Genomic DNA, 17,899 nt, shown 5'->3' on the forward strand with positions numbered 1-17,899 from the left:
CGGAAGTGTGAGTGCTTCGACCAGCACTGCGCATGTGTGGGTCTGACTGAACAACACACAGCAACCTTTACCCAGAAAACTATCTTGGCGAAACCTTTCGAACGTGCAAAACTTTACGGCTTAACCAACTTATTTAAAATCACATGTTGATAAGAGCTTTTGTCAGTTTCATTTTCAGCTGACAATGAAAGCTGTTATTTTAGCTGCAGGTTATGGAACGAGACTGCAAAGGGATATCGAGAATGACCCTACTGGGAGTTTCAAGCATCTGGGGGGCATCGCAAAGCCGCTGCTTCCTGTCGGCCCATGTGCGCTTATCACACACTGGGTCCAGGCACTGACCAAAACAGGATGTGTGGACACAGTCTATGTGGTTGTGAGTGCATAATAACTCTTTAGTTGTTGTTGTTTTTAAATATGACCATATTGAGCTTTTACAGTCAGTGTTTGATTAAATGATTATCATGCACAAAATAATAAACTGTATCATCTATTGAACAGACAAATGATCTTTACCATGAAGCATTCCAGCAGTGGGCTCAAGAATTCCCCAATGTTCAAATAATAAATGATGGTACAGGAAGAAATGAGGTGAGCACACACACACACACACACACACACACTACCGGTCAAAATTTTGGGATCAGTAAGACTTGTAAAAAGTCTCTTATGCACAACAAGGCTGCATTTATACAGAAAAAAAAACCGTAATCTTGCAAAATGTTATTACAATATAAAATAATTGTTTCTTTTTTAATATACTTTAAAATATAATTTATTTTTGTGATGCAAAGCTGAATTTCCTTCACCCACTACTCTAGTCTTCAGTGTCACATGATCCTTCAGAAATCATTCTGATATGCTGATTGTTTTTCAAACAAATGTGTCTGCAGGAGAGACATGGTGCTGTTGCCTGTCTTCAGCTGACGGTCAAGTCGTGTGCTGTGGATGACCACTTACTAGTTATCGGAGGGTATAACCAGCAACAGATTAAATAATGCATTGTCTCCAGGGAAATGTTTGAAATGGCTTTAAAATGAGGGGGAAAAAAGTTAATTTTTAATTTTGCAGAGATACTTTATTCAAAGAGGATTTCAGCCTGAGGAAATTCACAGAGAGGTTCTTTGAAGTGCAAAATAAAGACAAAGAGAGCAACTTAGTGCTGTCATACCAGTGCAAGGATGAAGGTAAACAGAACATTTTTTTTTTTAATAGGTTAATTTATGATCACTAATTTTTAAAACTATTTCCACCTTCAGAAACATCCAAATATGGGATTCTGGAGTTGGATGAGAACCTTAAAGTACACTGCATGAAGGAAAAACCTCTCTTGAGTGAAACAAATTCACGTAATGCAGTACGTTTTCTTTTGTATTGTTTGATACAAGATGACTTTTCAGTACTATTTGTCCTTAATATTAGAGTCAATATCTTTAATGTGTTGTCCTCGCTTTGCAGTGTCCTTGCTTTTACTTGTTTTCAAGAACCTCACTTCCGCTTTTGGACATTTTTCTCAATGAGAAGAAGGTAGAGTTTATATTTATTTAAGCTGTTCCATCATGTTATGTTTCTTAATGTAACTCTTCTCCTTGCAGAATGCACCCATTGAAGAGCGGGATGCACCAGGGACCTTTCTTTCATGGCTCATATTGAGGTTACTTACTGGCATTTAATAAGGCATTGTGTTTTCACATTCAATGACTTTAATAACCTTCTGTTTATTTTAGGAGGTCTGTGTACGTGCACAGGATATCTGGTCGATTTGATGTGGGAAATCTTCCATCATACATAGAATGTGACAAATACTTCAAGGACCAACTTCAAAATCCATCTGTTTATTTAATGTAGTTCAAACATGTAAAGACATTCAGAATAAAACTGGCTATCATTTATTTATTTTTTTGTGAGTGTGTGTGATTTATCGCCATAAATGTATTAATTGTACTCATTCCCAATTCCCCAAACCAATCATTTGAGGAGCATATTCATGTTAAAATAACAGAACCAGAAAAGACACCTGTCAGAATATTAAATTAGGTGGTGACAAGCCTTTTGCACTTATCCGAGGCCTTTTCATGGTTGTCCTCTAACTTAGCAATTCTGGAGCCGAACTGCATGGCTCTCTTAGGCAAGAGAGCAGAGAGTCCCAATCCCAACTCAATAGCTGCTAACCTCAGTAACAGCTTTTCTCCGACCCCTCTAGGTAGAGACAAGTCAGCCTTCTCAGACACAGGTAGTCCATTAAGGAAACTGACTACATCTTCATCCAAGTACGGGAATCTGAGATAAAAGGAGTATATGTATTATATACAATACTATAGCATTTCATTTTTGATTGAACAAATACTCCTTGAGCTGCAAAGTGTACTTCTTGCCTGGCTTCTTTTCCATGGTCCCCAATGATTCGGTCATCCCTTCCAAGATTTCTTGAGGATATTCGTCCCAGTTCCATAGCCAGTTCTTTGACAAGTCCTTCCAGTCCTGAGTGCTTATACCGCACCCTGTGTCTGGAGTATCCCGCCAGCTGTTCATCTGCTCCGATGCCAGTCAAAACCACCTGCGAGAAGAGGAAAATATAATTTTATACAGTATGACCTAAGACTTACATTAAAGAAACAATTCAAGTGCAAACAGAAAAACAAAGTTACTTTTGCTTCTGAAGTATAAAGTTCTTCAACGCCCTTATTTATGGCGCCAGTTCCTCTGGCGGCAAACCAGACGGCACAGCCAAGGCTATCATCCAGAACAGTGTCCAAAGGGTGCACCAAATGACAGATGCGTTTCTGTCGCATTTCTTTAAGCTCCTCTTGAGTTATGTTAATTTCGATAAAGTTCCACTGGCGCTTCGGACTGAGGTTTTTTAGTTCTTGCAGACCAGCTCTACCGGTTATTCTGTCTGGCACATCAAAGCAGTTAAAGCTCTGTTGATCCGATTGCGTTTCAGCAGCATCACAGTCTTTCTTCTTATGTCTCCCTTTCTTCAAAGACTTGGGAGGCACTTTTCCTTCTTGGATTTTGAATGCAACATTGAGCAGGTCAATGGGTTTGTCTGCAGGGATGTGCCTATCAGCAAGGACAGCTAATATCATTGAATCAATTCCCCCAGAGAAAAGAATGGCAATATCAGCTTTCATATGATTGGGGATCACCATTTCATCTTGAGCAGGAAGGTACTGTACTCTCTTACGGACTGCCTCACTTAGAACGTCAATGAGCGCGCTAACCATTGCTTTCTTCTTAGAGTTTGTTAGGAATTCTTTCAGATTCTCAACAGAGGTTTGAGAAACATTCTGAACTTGTTCAGTTGTAAATGATTTAATGGATGTGTTCATTGGAAAAACAGGAGAGGACAGGTAAAGTCCAGAACTATTTATAGTGACAGATGTGGGAAGACCTTCGCATTTCAATTCCGGGCTTTCATTAGGGTCTTCACCACTGTGGAAAATCCATGGATAAAATTCAAATACAACTGGACCTAAAGCTGAAGAGTCTGTTAGGTCAAACCTGTAAACTCCACTAGGTGGTACTTCCTGCCATTGGGACTGAATATTATCTACTGGCATGGAAGCAACTGATGAAAGTGTGAAAGATGTTCCTTCAGGATCGAATTTCCAAAGCAGACTTCTTCTTCCAAAAAAGTCTCTCCCAAACCAGATACAGCGCTCTACTTTTTGGTAATATATAAAGGCCCATGGTCCTTTGAGTTGTGATAGTAAAGACAGCATATCTGAGGTGCACTGTGCCATTGACAGGTGATGGAGAACAACTTTGGTGTCATTTTCTCCCTGATCTACACTCAGACCACCAAATACCTCTCCGTTCCAGAGAAGCATGTTTCCATTCTCATCTCGAAGAGGCTGAGGTGTCAGGCTTCCTCTCATGTGAAGCACATGTGCAGAGAAAAGGAGACTGCAGTTTGAGATTGTTTCTATAATGTCATGGCTAGAGCTGGGCCCTCTGTGCTTGAGATTTTCATGGACATGCGTATCCAGTGGATTATGCGTTGTGGTCAAACTGACCACGCAGCAGATACCACACATGATCTCAAGGCACTATATATCTTGATATTCTTTTCTCATATTATCCAGATCCTCTGTGAGAGACAAGATGGTCGTATTATGAAGCACTCTAATGGTACAATTATTATTTATAATTATTATCTGTCATTTATGAATCATTATTGATGAATCTTACCTTTACAAGCACTAAGGGTCTCTCCTTTGTCTGCCAGGAAGAATATATTGCTGTTGGGCTGCTGGGTGTACACTGTCTGTAAGAATAAGCTTATGAGTACCAGAACATGATATCCTAACAAATCTACGATCTAAACAGGAGTCATTATAATTCTTCAAAAACAAAATTGGGTCTAAACGTATGCCATGAGAAGACCACTGACCTTGAGGTACATTTGGATATCTCTTACATGTAATTACATGCTAAATAAAAGCAATATTCTCAAAAAAAAAAAAAAAAAAAAAAACCCATTGTATTATCTGAATCCCAGTGTTTTGGAAAATAGCAATAGATTATATGCATGTATGTGTATATAATTTTCGGGTCCTTTTTTTTTTTTTTTTTTTTTAAAGTATTATGAATTACGAAGTATTATGAAGCAGTGACAAGCTTATTGAAGAAGCTTTTAAAATAATTAGAAATGTTGATTTCAAAGATTATTGATTATACTATTACAGGTTATAGTTTAGTGTTTTTCATAATATATAGGAACTGTGAAAACTGCAGTTTGTTTCTGTCAGCATCTGCTACTCCTAATGTAGAATGAGCCTTATGACAGAATAATTAATATAACATACCCTGTTTTTCTTCAAAGTGCTCAACTCGTCAACGACAATCTTTTGCTCTTTTATCTGTGAATGAATCGTTAAGGTTTGTAAACATCAATTAAAAGCATAATTTACTACTAAATATGTTAAACGTAAAGTTATGATTATGATATTATATAGGCTATACAAAGTATTTTTGAAAGGAAACCTTCTTTTTCAGCTCCTCTTTTTGTGCATGCTCTTCTTGAGCTCCGTGTTCCGTTCGCTGGCGGTTTTCAGAGGACATTTTATATGAAAACGCTTTGGATGATTCAAGAAAACATCTCCACATTACTTGCATGCAAGTGGCTCGTTCGTCGAACACCAATGACGTATGCGGGAGAAGCAGGCAGCGACGCGTTAAAAGTACGTCACGTAAATGTTTACGAAATCATAACCTCTCCCCCCTCACAACAATGCCTTATGTTACGATATTGACTGTCACTGTCCACTCTGTTCAAATGTGGATGAATGGCTACACATAGATGTGTCCAGAGCTGTGTGAGATCACTACATCTTGCTTTTTTGGGGGTGGGTAGGGGTGTTAAATAATTATTATTTTTCCCATAGGTTTTAAACATTCTAAAAGCTCTTTATTCTAATGATACTACAAGCTAGTCAGTGTATTCAGGTGTAGGTGTAATGTATTCTAAGTTGCTTCAGAAGTATTGCAAGTATTACATACAAACCATAAAACAGTGCATTGACATAAAAAAGGAAATTTACTTTTGGTACTTAAGTACTTTTAAAAGCAAGCACTTCTGTACTTTCACTCAAGTTATGGACTTTGTCTGCCTCTGGTAATGTGTCTAGAAATATGGGATGTAAATTGTCAAAAACAGCTCACATAGGTCAAGCGCAAAAAGTTTTTCACCACCAAAAAGTGAAGTGAGTGAGTAACATACAGCCAAGTATAGTGACCCATACTCAGAATTGGTGCTCTGCATTTATCCCATCCAAAGTGCACACACACACACTGTGAACACACACCCAGAGCAGTGGGCAGCCATTTATGCTGCGGCACCTGGGGAGTAGTTGGGGCTTCGGTGCCTTGCTCAAGGGCACCTCAGTCGTGGTATTGCCGGCCTGAGACTCGAACCCACAACCTTAGGGTTAGGAATCAAACTCTCTAACCATTAGGCCACGACTTCCCCTGCTGATATTTGTCTGAAACTGATATAATCTGATACTATCCTATCTGATTTCCTACCATTCTTGAAGGTCGAAGGCCTAATAACTAGGTGAACGTGATTTCACCAAGTACAACATGTTCCTGGATCAACATCCTTGTTGATCCTGGAACAACATTCCTGTGAAACATTGAGAATTGAGGTATTGTTTTACAGGTAATATCTGTTTTAGGCTTACAATCAGGGTTTGGTGCTTCTACACCCTTGTTAATCATCTATCATTTCACACTGATTTTAGGAATAAATTATGGGTAGGGTTAGGTTTAGAGGTAGGGATTGGGTTAAGTCTATATTTTTGGCCAGTTATGTTGATCCAGGATCAACAAAAGATGTTGATCCAGGAACATGTCTTACTTGGCAAAATCACGGTGACCAACTATTATCTGATACTATCCTTTCTCATGTTCTACCACACTTAAGGGGTGGTTAAAAAAATGAACATGATATCATAACTCTTGTATGCAACATCTTATCCAAAACTAATCCAAATATTTTTTGTTGCACTGTAACCGTAGAGTTTTGCTCAAAACATGTCAAAACACACTGTTTGCATTTTAACCTTCAAAAGCAGTCTAAGCTGACAAGATTTCACTGTCTTACTGTAAAAATGTTGATACAAGAATAGTATTTAGTGTACAATGGAGCCTTCTGAACACTAAATAGCCAACATGCCACAATCCTAAATCCATGAGATCATCGCTTGTGATGACAAACGGTTTTGTAACAATATAGGTCAATAAATAGTATTATGCATTCAAACAGATTTAAGAATATTTCACGCCCAGTGCAGTGACCCTCTATTAGAATTTTTTCATTACCAAAACAGCTGATGTCTATATTAACTTATACTATCATATCTGATATCCTACCATACTTGGGGGGGGGGGGTTAAAAAATTAACATGATAATCGTAACTCATTGTAGGCTACGTGACATTTACTTATCCAAATATTTTTGTTGCCCTGTAACTGGAGAGCATCGCTGACATGATCATATTGAGACAAAATACAGTTTTTGATTTAGTTTTGATTAAGATGATTAAATCAACATATTTTCAGTAACTGTCAAATACGTAAAAGGTATTTTAAAAAAGACTAAGGTAACCAGATTGTTAAAAATATCTCTAAAATCTCACTTGTTATTATCTATGCATCAAAAAAACAGGGATAATATATTTTTGTTTGTTTTTGTTTTTTAAATGTTGTGGGTAATGTTTAAATGTAATGTTTATAATTTCTGTTATTATAATTATTAATTGTTAACACAACTTTGTTAATTCAACTTTTTAATATAATTTATCAAAAATCACACTATGAAAAATATTAAATAGCAACCACTGCTCTAAACATAGAATCCATTGGTTTTGGTAATCATTCCTATTTTTAATAGTTAGATCCCAGTCTTCTGTTTCGTAAATTCTAACCTCATTCATGACACCAAAAAACCTGCATTTACTGAATTACAGTGTTTGTGTTTGTGGTCCTGTTGATTGTGCATTAGCCCTTGTATTGTACAGTTCTGTTGAAATGTGTGGTCACCCAGGAAAGGCTTAAGTGTTAAATCACGTGGACAGTGTTTACTTGTGTGTTTCCACCTCTACTATCACAAACACACTAGTTTGTTTGGGTTTAGTCATGGTCATGGCAGTAAGTGAACTCTGCACACTCCTGTATTGATTCTAGACACCTGTTTAAAGTTTGGATCCTTATCAGACGAAAATTGGCAATATCCAGGGTTACTAAATATGTTGGAAGAGTTCCAATTTGTCAGATCAAAGAAAACCAAATTTGATTAAATGTAGATTTATGATCAAGCAAGGTGTAAAACTCGTTGTAGAGTTAAGAGACTGACAGAGTCACAGAGAACAATACCAAGTCTGTGACCCCGAGTAATCTGGATCCATGTCTCAAATTTCTGTGGATAGGATGGTTCTGTGTGCAACATAACTCAACTTTGAGCCTTGCGTGAATCGGATGCTTCCTAATCGTCAGACTTTTTGATCAAGGCCAAACCATTAGATGTTGCGTTGTCATTCCATGCAAATTCTGCAGCAAATATGAGAACCATTAACTAAGAGTTATAACGATACACAATCCTTTCTGTCTGTTATGTGATTAAATGTGACATATCATTGCATCATGTTATTACTTAAAAATAACCAAACCGAGCAAAGCATTACTTCACTTTTTATACATTATAGTGTCAAAAAAATAAATAAATAAAGATATAAACATAATAAAAAAACATGCTTCTGCATAGTCATGTTAAATGAAAAACATCCACTCAGGCTATCAGTTATAAAAGACTGAAATGCACTCTTTTGAGCCTCTTGTGGATAGGCAATAATTAGGTTGAAGAAGTGAGTGTGAGTGTTCCTTCAAACCAAAAACAGAATGCAAAAACGCATTCCTGGACATACACAGCTTTTTTAATAACCGTAGCTTATGTTTTTCTAATATTTCACATTATGTTTGTTTGTGTGCTCAAACTGCTGCGTTAATACTGACACTAAATACTGACCTGAATAGAATAAATCTGGATACTATTGGGAAGAGCCAGTCACTGCCAAGCTGTTGGGAAATATCTGTCATTGATCCACAGTGCAACTCAGTAACAGCGAAAAAAGAAAACTTCCAGCTGTTCGTGAATGTTGAAAATAAAAGCAAACTCATCTATCTATCTATCTAGATCAGGGGTCTCCAAACTCTGTCCTAGAGGGCCGGTGTCCTGCAGAGTTAAGCTCCAACTTGCCTCAACACTCCTGCCTGGAAGTTTCTAGCATGCCTAAGACCTTGATTAGCTGGTTCAAGTGTTTAATTAGGGTTGGAGCTAAACTGCAGGATACCGGCCCTTCAGGACTGAGTTTGGAGACCCCTGATCTAGATGCTTGGTATTTATTAAATGTTGACACTGATTTTATGTAAACTCTACTGTTCATCGAGGCCTATGTTGTAAAATTTACAAATGACAGAGATGTACTGTGCACCTTTTAGGTCCATGAGTCAACAGAACAGCCATCAAAGTATGTCATGGTGACACATAAAGAGATTATCTGATGCTAGTAGTGTTGATACTGATATGGGTTTTTAATGGCATACCAACTGAATGTTAAACTAATAAGATATATAGGCCTGCATAATTTGAAAGACACAAAAAAGTGTATTATATATAGTGATATGTGTAGGAGAGCATGGGGAGTTGTCACACACCAGACAAAAATAATAATGCTACTATTAATAATTACTTAAATATTAACATTTCTTCCATTATTACCCATGAAAAGACGGAACATGATTACATTTTGTGACAACATGCCCCAATACCCCAATTATATTATGGCTGACCCTTATCTTAATGTAACCTATTATGCTTTCAGTTTGTTCATTTAACCAACAGCTATAGCATATGCCAAGTATGGCAGTATTAAATTTTACTTTGAAGGATGGAATTCACAAAAACATAATTTAACAGGGGATTAAACTAGGTGTTTGAAATCATGTAGAAGGCACTTCTGGAGAAACAAGCGCATGTGACAACTAGCCCCGTCTCCCCTATAATAATAAGATGTATAGACTTTATATATTAGCTCTGTATATTTTTAATTTTAGATGCATTTTGCAAATCCATTTAGTGGATCAGAATCATAACTTTGACCTTATTAGACAAGCTCGAGAAACACTCTTTCTGGTGCTGCCTTTGTTGAGCGCGAAGGGGCGGAGTCTATTGTCGCTATATTATCAGCAGCAGTCTGCTCGAGGCGCTGTGTGGTGAACACGGTGCTCCGCTGCGTCCGTGAGCGCGGATCTGGTGCTTTAGGGAATTATATGTTTTTACACATTTAGTCGTTTTAGAAGAGGTTATTTCTCTCCAACTTCAGCTACAGTGATAGCTAAGTTTGGAGAGGAGAGAAGGGAAATATTCGTGTTATTTTGCGCAGGAAGTATTTGCAGCGAGGATTTACTTTTCCTGTTGAACCTGAACAATACAAAGGAATTAAAACCCTGACAAATAAAACCGAACAAATACAACCGATATTCAACGCACAATGGACAGAGCTGCAGCTAAAAAACCTTGCTGTGGTAAGTGTTTCACGAATTCGTCTGCAGTAGAATGCTGTGAAGTATAAGAAGAAAATAACAAATAACCTTGCACTTGCGTTTCTGTCTCTTCAGAAAGGTTTTGCGAATTCTTTAAGTCTGCGAAATTCCTCATTTATCTAGGACATGCCTTGTCAACATGGGTAAGAGTCTCTTTGCATTAGGATCTGTTTTTGACAGCTCGTTCCTCTTTAAAGAACAGAGACCTATTTATTTCCATATGTTGCACACATGTCGTTCTATCTGATATATTTTGCTGTTGTATTTTATTCATATTACTTTTATTTTGTATTTGTATTTTAGATTTTTACACACACACACGCACGCACACACACACACACACACACACACACACAAGCACACACAAATAGATATTTTGATTAAATATAAGATTAAATTAAATTGAATTATTTGAATTACTTTTTCCTACATTTTTAGCAGGACGGAAGGATTAAAGTCTCCAGAACTTTTGTCTTAAAATCCGGGAAATTTATAAAAATCTTTTTTTTTTCATAAAAGCTTAATTTATTTTCTGTGTAAAATTCTAATTAATTTTAATAACCGAAAACCATAACTTAAGTTATTTGGCCATATTGCTAAATGATATTAGCACATTTCTTATCATCCCAAACAAACACACACCATATATATATATATATATATATATATATATATATATATATATATATATATATATATATATATATATATATATATATATATATATATATATATATATATATATTATATACACACATTACATTATATACACAGAATGTTATGTGCGTTTTATATATATATAATTATGTATGTATATTTTTATTAATATGTTGTTAATAAAACAGGTAATGGAAGCTGCAAAATACTTAAAACTAGTTTTTTTTTTTTTTTGCATGAACCCCTTATAGTATTTTGACTGAAGATCATTGTGTCGTTATGTTACAGGGGGATCGGATGTGGAATTTTGCTGTGGCTGTGTTTTTGGTGGAGCTGTATGGCAATAGTTTACTCCTGACAGCTGTGTATGGACTGGTGGTTGCGGGGTCTGTCCTCTTACTGGGCGCTATTATTGGTGACTGGGTGGACAAAAACCCCAGACTGAAAGGTAAATATGGCAAAGCTCCAAAACAAAGAGCATGCAGAATTATTGTGCAACATAACACATTACTGAGAGCATGCATCACTTCTCATTATGACAATTATTCCAACAATTTCTTTTTTTTTTTTTTACTAAACGCAATTTGAATCTTTTTCTTTCTCAATTTCAGTGGCACAGACGTCGTTGGTTGTCCAGAACAGTGCTGTCATTCTCTGTGGTGTCCTTCTGATGGCCATTTTCCAGTTTAAAGAACAGCTTACTATCTTGTACAGCGGATGGTTGCTTGTGAGTATTTAAAAAGACGTGACAGTTTGTCATCGGTATTTGCTGAATGTGTAAATAGTTCTTCAAAAGCACTCAGAACTAATCTAGATTCATGTACAAATAAAGAAATTCTTCATTTCCAAAAACAGAACCTTCTTGCTGCAGTTCTTGGTGGCCTCCAGTTTTATGCAAATGTTTTTACTCTAAACATGCCTTCTTGTTTAAGATGTTTGAAAAAAGGTTTTTATTCGTAGCTGGCAGTGGCAAACAATCTCTTTATAACAGGATATTCAGAGTTCTGTCAAGCTTGTCAATAATTTCTGACCTATATAGGAGGTAATGTTGTCTAAAACATAGAGCTCCCTTCTTTATTCTGCATGGACTCAACTTAAGTTCTTGCTACTGAAACATGACCCCTTGATAACAAAGTGGTGATGTGCTGTCAGCAGAATCCAGGGATGTCATGTGAGCAGGAAGGATGTTGCTTGCTCAACAGGGCTGGAAAGCTTCAACTTAACATATTTAATAACAAACAAAACCTGCTGTTTGTGCGGGTGTCACTGAGCAGCAGACAAAATTAGGCTCTTTTTTTCTGGACTGTTCCTGAATATCAAGTCATGCTTTTTATGGCAGTGGACTAACAACAAATAATGATATTTGCCACTATTTTGGACACAGTGACATATTTTTTAGTTACATGTTTGTTGTCATTGCAGACAACGTGCTACATTTTTGTCATCACCATTGCTAACATCGCTAACCTGGCCAGCACAGCTATGTCCATCACCATCCAGAGGGACTGGGTTGTGGTTGTGGCTGGAGATGATCGGAGCAAATTGGCAGGTCAGGATTCGGAATGTTTCACCTTCTTCAACCTTCATTACAATGACCCCAAATATATGTGAACAAAACATAAAATGTATGAATTTCATCCTATCGGATAACAAAATATCAAATTAATGTTAACCAACTAGTCTCATGGTGGTTTTAAGTATTTATTGATTTATAAAGTTAGTTCCTAGCAGAGTAAACACAATAGACATGTTCCACAACAAGGCTGATAACGAAAAAGTGTCCAAATCAATTTGTCTTTATTTTGACCAATATATATGTTGTTGTAAAACTGAAAACAAACATACTATAGTAAAATCATTTTGAATTTTGTGTATAATTTAGTATTTGTATATATATTTTTCTGTTATTTAATTTAATGTGGCTTAAGTGTCCAAATACATTTTTCAACCACTGTACTGTCTATAAAACTCATTTCACCTAGTCAAGGAAACTCATAAAATAGATTACAGCTCTTTCTCCATCAGTCATCTTATCTGAATAGAATGCATGCATCAGCTGTCAGTCCTTATGACTCTCAATGTACCCAGTGAACCCACTAACCTGCAGGAAATCCATGAAAGTTAGCACATAGCCAATATGTATATTTTATAGGGCTATACATTACCATTCAGAAGTGATAAGGGTAGTATGATGTTTTTTTTTAGTTGAGTTGCACAGCTGTTCTCAATTTTGATAATAATAAGAAATGTTTCCTGAGCACCAAATCAGCATAATATGAAAATTCAGCTTTACCATCTCAGGAATACATTACATTTTAAAACATATTACAGTAGAAAACAAATATTTTATATTGCAATAATATTTTACAATATTACTGTTTTTACTGTTTTTTATGAAGTAAATGCAGCTTTGGTGAGCAGAAGGGACTTCAAAAGCATTTTAAAAATCTTACAGACTCCATAATTTACTGAATCACTGTATCTCTCCCTCTCTCTCTCTCTCTATATATATATATAATCACAGAATATATCCCATTTTTCACACCTGTACTTCCTATTGTTTTCTATATTTCTGTTTTGTTAGATATGAATGCAACTGTAAGAATAATCGACCAGTTAACCAACATTCTGGCCCCAATGCTTGTGGGCCAGATCATGGCATTCGGCTCCCATTTCATCGGCTGTGGTTTTATCTCGGGTTGGAATGTGTTCTCCATGTGCTTGGAGTACTTCCTGCTTCGGAAAGTTTATCAGAAGACTCCAGCACTTGCCTTCAAGGCAGGACAGAAGGACACTGATGACCAAGAGATGAAGCATCTCAACGTACAAAAAGGTTTGTAATACCACCCAAACTCTCTTGTCAATTTCCACTATTTTTTTTTTAAATAACCATGCTGTTTAGAGACGCTGCTGCAGCCTAATTCACACAAGCTCTCTCTCTCTCTTTCTTTCTCTGTGCGTCTCTCTCGCTCTCTCTTTCTAATAACTTCATTAATAACGGCATTAGAATGCTATCAACGACTCAAGCCTCCATTACCAGCTTTAAAATGACGTTTTAGAACCAGCAAAAGAGGCGTTGGATAATATGCAGAAGAAATAATCCTACTCACAATAGTGATTTAAGTACAAAAACCGGACAAATCCCTTTAAATATATCATCTGATCGATGTCTTGAGGTGTGGTAACCCTTATATAAGCGGAATAATTGACTCCGGGCCATTGAATTATTAGAAAAATAATGCACACCTGAGGTGGTGATGCGGTGATCCTTACTTAAAACACAAATTTTCACCTGCCACACTTTGTGCACAACCCTGTAAATTATTATAAATTGTGACACCCTGGAAGATTGTAATCTATTTAATCAATAAGTTACTCAAACTGTAGTGTTCACTGCACTTGTCAAGCTCAACCATCTAACCATATTACTAATGTTTTTTAAATAATTTTTATTTTGACTAGCCATAAACCAGCATTTGTTCAGGCTAAATCTGAAACCCTCTTACTAGCCTGTTATTTCCAATTCTGGATTAGGTCTTTTCTTCCATATTTTTTTTTTCTTTTTACAAATTTTGAAGATTAAGCACCTTTTCACTAATCATTTGCTAAAAAACAAAAACATTTGTTTGTCCAATTCACTGTTGCAGAGATTGGAAATAATGAAAGTCCAGTTGAAGGCTCCCAGCTGATGAATGAAACTGCTGAGGTGAAGAAGAACACCAGTTGCTGCTACCAAATGACAGAACCCATCCGCACCTTTAAGGATGGCTGGGTGGCCTACTACAACCAGTCCATCTTCTTTGCTGGCATGTCTCTGTCTTTCCTCTACATGACCGTTCTGGGCTTCGACTGCATCACCACAGGCTATGCGTACACTCAGGGCCTGAACGGCTCTGTGCTCAGTCTCCTCATGGGAGCTTCAGCTATATCTGGAATCTGTGGAACGGTGGCCTTCACCTGGATCAGAAAGAAGTGTGGCCTGATCAGAACCGGCTTCATCTCTGGAGTCGCCCAACTGTCTTGCCTCATACTCTGCGTAGCATCTGTCTTTGCACCTGGCAGCCCTTTCGATCTCAGCGTCTCACCCTTCGATGAGGTCTTAAAGCATCTGTTTGGAGACAGCGGCTCGCTGCGTGAGGGTCCTACTCTTGTTCCTACAGTTGAACCACAGATCCAGATTAACGCCACTGTTTTTGAGGAGGCCCCACAAGTAGAGTCCTACATGTCCGTCAGTCTTCTTTTCACCGGTGTCATTGCTGCTAGAATTGGTGAGTAAATGAGCAACCAACAGCAAACAATAGAAATAGTTTTAGTCCTTATTTCCTGTTATCTTCAAGGGGAAGATGATGATATCTGTATCACCTGAAAGTTATAAACCCAACCTTTGAGACCAAAAACAACAAGGCATGTTTGTGATAATTGCGTATTGATGCATTATGTTTTAATTGATTCTCCTGAATTGCTTTCAGGTCTTTGGTCCTTTGATTTGACCGTGACCCAATTGATACAAGAGAATGTGATTGAATCTGAGAGAGGCGTCATCAATGGCGTCCAGAACTCCATGAACTATCTTCTTGATCTCCTACACTTCATCATGGTCATTCTTGCACCAAATCCAGAGGCCTTCGGCCTTCTCGTGATCATCTCGGTTTCCTTTGTTGCTATGGGACATATGATGTATTTCAGGTTTGCCTATAAAAGCCTCCGGAGTCGAGTCTTCCTGTTCTGTTCACCCGAGCAGAAGCCAGATCCCAATATTCCCTCACTTCCCAACTCTGTATAACTTTTAAAGAGACCGTAGGCCAATTTCTGCTAGAGTATGGCATGCTGTGTTCTTCGAGAACCTCGCCGGGAACCTGTTCCATCTGTTTTACCAACATGCATGCTTTTGCTGCCTGCGATGCTTGTGCATTGAGTATATAGTCTTTGCGATTAGCCAAAATAACAAAGGCGAGAAGGAGCTCTCCTTAGCGTAGCTTAGAATTACGGATGTCAAAAAAGCATACATTACTTCCCTCAATCATACGTTTTGTTCAAGGTGCTGTAAAATTGCCTGAGAACTACTCATAGGGGAAACATACGAATAGGAACTATGGTTCTATTGGGTTATAAATGCTTTAATTACTTTTTTAAAAGCTCCTAAGCAAAAATTGGCATATTTATTCTACTTTTACGTATTTTATTAGCTTTTCGACTTTATGGTCGTAGTTAACCTTCAGACTAGGTATATAAGTTTTACAATGTGCTCTACTTAAGATAGTGTAGTTTTGTAATGCCCGTCCTTCAATTCTTTTTGCAAGCCATGGTTAAAGTCTCTTTAATAGTTATTTGGAGTGTGCTAGTTATTCGTGTAGGAATGCTTATATAATGCTTACATATTTATATACATGTAGTCAGTATTCTGTATCTCCGCTTCGGTGGTGCTATATTGATATTATAACTCTTCTGGAAAGCTATATGCAGACATATACGCTTTGTACATGTAACCAAAGTGGATTTTTTCACCATGTGGAAGTGAGGGAATTGCAGATGTTTTCTTGTGTTAAACATTCCGAATATTATTGGTGTGAGAATTAGGCCCTGATACACTTTCCACATTGCAACTAGAGTTTTTAGCACAAGATTTGTTTTTGTTCTGTTCGATTTGAAAGTGATTTTAGCACATAATTCTTTTTGCAAAGATTGTTACACAAGCACTTTACATGATTATCCTTTTTCCATTACAAAATAAGCGCAACGAGACACTTCAGGTATTAAGACATTTGCACAAAATAGTAGCAGTCCTGCATTAAAACAGCATTTTTTTTAAAGATTTCATATCTGCTTAAAAATTGCAACAAAATTGGGATTTTAGAACTAGCTAATAACCTCAAACAACCTCATGATTTTTACTGCTCTGTAAGTGATAACACACCTCATGTTTTCCCTTTATTCAAATCAAATGCTAATCTAGATGGCACAAAGTAAACATTAAAGACCTGCCTATGAGCCACAATCGTTCAGGTACTAACATCCTTTTGATAACCACAACTGGCTCGACATATTTATAAAGTATTTTGTAATAGTTGTGTAATATTGATGTTGGACACCAGCGGGAATCCACCATATGCACAGAACAGAAGGGATTATTGAGTCCAGTGTGGATGGCTGGAGTGCAGCTGGTCACAAAAACAGGTGCCAAGTCCCTGATAGTTTACTTTACTTATGCAAGCATTTTTAACTTGTCAGGATTTTTTCATGAGGCCCTTACGAACACTGTCAGTTTTTAAACACTTAATTGCTTCAGTGCATACTGTCTTTCTATGAATGTGAAGCCTTATTTACATCTGTAAAAAAAAAATTATATTCTCATGTTGACTAGTTTTATTTGAATTCAGTTTTGTCCTCCTATGTAACACCACAGAAGATCTTGCCCTTGACACAATTACAAAATGAAACACTTAAATGCTTAAAACCCAGTTGATAATGTAAGAACAAATTATTTTATGGGAGCATACTCCTGTTGTGTGGTATACTTGCAATAACTGTGGTTCACACAACACTGCAGGGGGAATATACAACTCAAAACTTGTACCGCATCTTCCTTCAACCGAAATAAACAGATTTGTATCCAAATGCAATGTTTGAGTGATTGAAATAAGTAAAGGAGCGATTTCAAGAGGTCGACTGTGACCCGGCAGGAGCTGGAACACATCCAGCGGCAATAGGACAGGTTCACATTCCTCAGAAGGGTTTGCTGGTAATTTTCTCTAAAAGGCCCTTTCAGACTTTTTTTGGTTAATGCACCAATTAAAAGCCGAGTTCCTCTTGGCTTACATGAGAAGCAAAGACAAAGAACCTGATTACATGGCAGTGACCAAAACAACGCCTGCCCTTCTGGGTGGGTGGCAAATCAGGCCAATCTGCTGGGTCTAGACCTGAAATATGGATACAACTTTGAGTTTTTAGAACCAATACTGAGAATTATCTTCCATGTATATCAGGCCCAAATTTAAAAGCATGCATTTGATTGTACAGTTAAAACCCGCAGCAAACTGGGAGCAAAGCTCAGCTGAAGTTTGAATTTGATTGAATTAGATATCCAGACAATGGTGAGATATTCTCCTTAGTGTTTCGAAATGAAATGCACACGTGA

General features: G+C 37.2%; 4 protein-coding genes across 4 annotated transcripts; 2 read left to right on the forward strand and 2 right to left on the reverse strand.

Annotated features, from left to right (window-relative positions):
• Positions 1-10: 10 nt before the first annotated feature.
• zgc:136439 (uncharacterized protein LOC678627 homolog) lies at positions 11-1,896 on the forward strand. The gene is made up of 8 exons (XM_019109728.2): positions 11-376; positions 502-591; positions 894-973; positions 1,072-1,187; positions 1,260-1,357; positions 1,459-1,527; positions 1,596-1,654; positions 1,728-1,896. The coding sequence occupies exons 1-8, from the start codon at positions 185-187 to the stop codon at positions 1,846-1,848; spliced, it is 825 nt and encodes a 274-aa protein (XP_018965273.1). The 5' UTR covers positions 11-184; the 3' UTR covers positions 1,849-1,896.
• Positions 1,815-4,040, reverse strand: asnsd1 (asparagine synthetase domain containing 1). The gene is made up of 3 exons (XM_042764172.1): positions 2,649-4,040; positions 2,376-2,557; positions 1,815-2,280 (listed from the first exon to the last, which is right to left on the reverse strand). Exons 1-3 carry the CDS (start codon positions 4,038-4,040, stop codon positions 2,034-2,036), a joined length of 1,821 nt encoding a protein of 606 aa, XP_042620106.1. The 3' UTR covers positions 1,815-2,033.
• LOC109096051 (ASNSD1 upstream open reading frame protein-like) lies at positions 3,830-5,126 on the reverse strand. Its single transcript, XM_019109727.2, has 4 exons — positions 4,990-5,126; positions 4,812-4,865; positions 4,195-4,270; positions 3,830-4,093 (listed from the first exon to the last, which is right to left on the reverse strand). The coding sequence occupies exons 1-4, from the start codon at positions 5,119-5,121 to the stop codon at positions 4,053-4,055; spliced, it is 303 nt and encodes a 100-aa protein (XP_018965272.2). The 5' UTR covers positions 5,122-5,126; the 3' UTR covers positions 3,830-4,052.
• Positions 5,127-9,758: 4,632 nt separating this feature from the next.
• On the forward strand, positions 9,759-17,379 carry slc40a1 (solute carrier family 40 member 1). The gene is made up of 8 exons (XM_019109729.2): positions 9,759-10,089; positions 10,183-10,250; positions 11,053-11,212; positions 11,376-11,491; positions 12,187-12,313; positions 13,349-13,597; positions 14,412-15,032; positions 15,234-17,379. The coding sequence occupies exons 1-8, from the start codon at positions 10,056-10,058 to the stop codon at positions 15,545-15,547; spliced, it is 1,689 nt and encodes a 562-aa protein (XP_018965274.1). The 5' UTR covers positions 9,759-10,055; the 3' UTR covers positions 15,548-17,379.
• The last annotated feature ends 520 nt before the right edge of the window (positions 17,380-17,899 follow it).

The sequence above is a fragment of the Cyprinus carpio genome, chromosome A9 (genome assembly GCF_018340385.1).
Source record: "Cyprinus carpio isolate SPL01 chromosome A9, ASM1834038v1, whole genome shotgun sequence".
Taxonomy (NCBI): domain Eukaryota; kingdom Metazoa; phylum Chordata; class Actinopteri; order Cypriniformes; family Cyprinidae; genus Cyprinus; species Cyprinus carpio.

Bases quoted from the DNA above. Each gene is read 5' to 3' on its own strand.
- slc40a1 (XM_019109729.2), top strand. From the start codon at position 10,056: ATGGACAGAGCTGCAGCTAAAAAACCTTGCTGTG. The intron at 12,314-13,348 runs GTCAGGATTCGG...CTGTTTTGTTAG, and splicing joins TGATCGGAGCAAATTGGCAG to ATATGAATGCAACTGTAAGA. The intron at 13,598-14,411 runs GTTTGTAATACC...TCACTGTTGCAG, and splicing joins GCATCTCAACGTACAAAAAG to AGATTGGAAATAATGAAAGT.
- zgc:136439 (XM_019109728.2), top strand. From the start codon at position 185: ATGAAAGCTGTTATTTTAGCTGCAGGTTATGGAACGAGACTGCAAAGG. The intron at 592-893 runs GTGAGCACACAC...ATGTGTCTGCAG, and splicing joins ATGGTACAGGAAGAAATGAG to GAGAGACATGGTGCTGTTGC. The intron at 1,188-1,259 runs GTAAACAGAACA...TTCCACCTTCAG, and splicing joins ATACCAGTGCAAGGATGAAG to AAACATCCAAATATGGGATT.
- asnsd1 (XM_042764172.1), bottom strand. From the start codon at position 4,040: ATGTGTGGTATCTGCTGCGTGGTCAGTTTGACCACAACGCATAATCCA. The intron at 2,558-2,648 runs GTAACTTTGTTT...CTCTTCTCGCAG, and splicing joins TTTATACTTCAGAAGCAAAA to GTGGTTTTGACTGGCATCGG. The intron at 2,281-2,375 runs GCAAGAAGTACA...CTTTTATCTCAG, and splicing joins GACCATGGAAAAGAAGCCAG to ATTCCCGTACTTGGATGAAG.
- LOC109096051 (XM_019109727.2), bottom strand. From the start codon at position 5,121: ATGCAAGTAATGTGGAGATGTTTTCTTGAATCATCCAAAGCGTTTTCA. The intron at 4,866-4,989 runs GTTTCCTTTCAA...ATTCATTCACAG, and splicing joins AAGAGGAGCTGAAAAAGAAG to ATAAAAGAGCAAAAGATTGT. The intron at 4,094-4,194 runs GTAAGATTCATC...TGTCTCTCACAG, and splicing joins GACCCTTAGTGCTTGTAAAG to AGGATCTGGATAATATGAGA.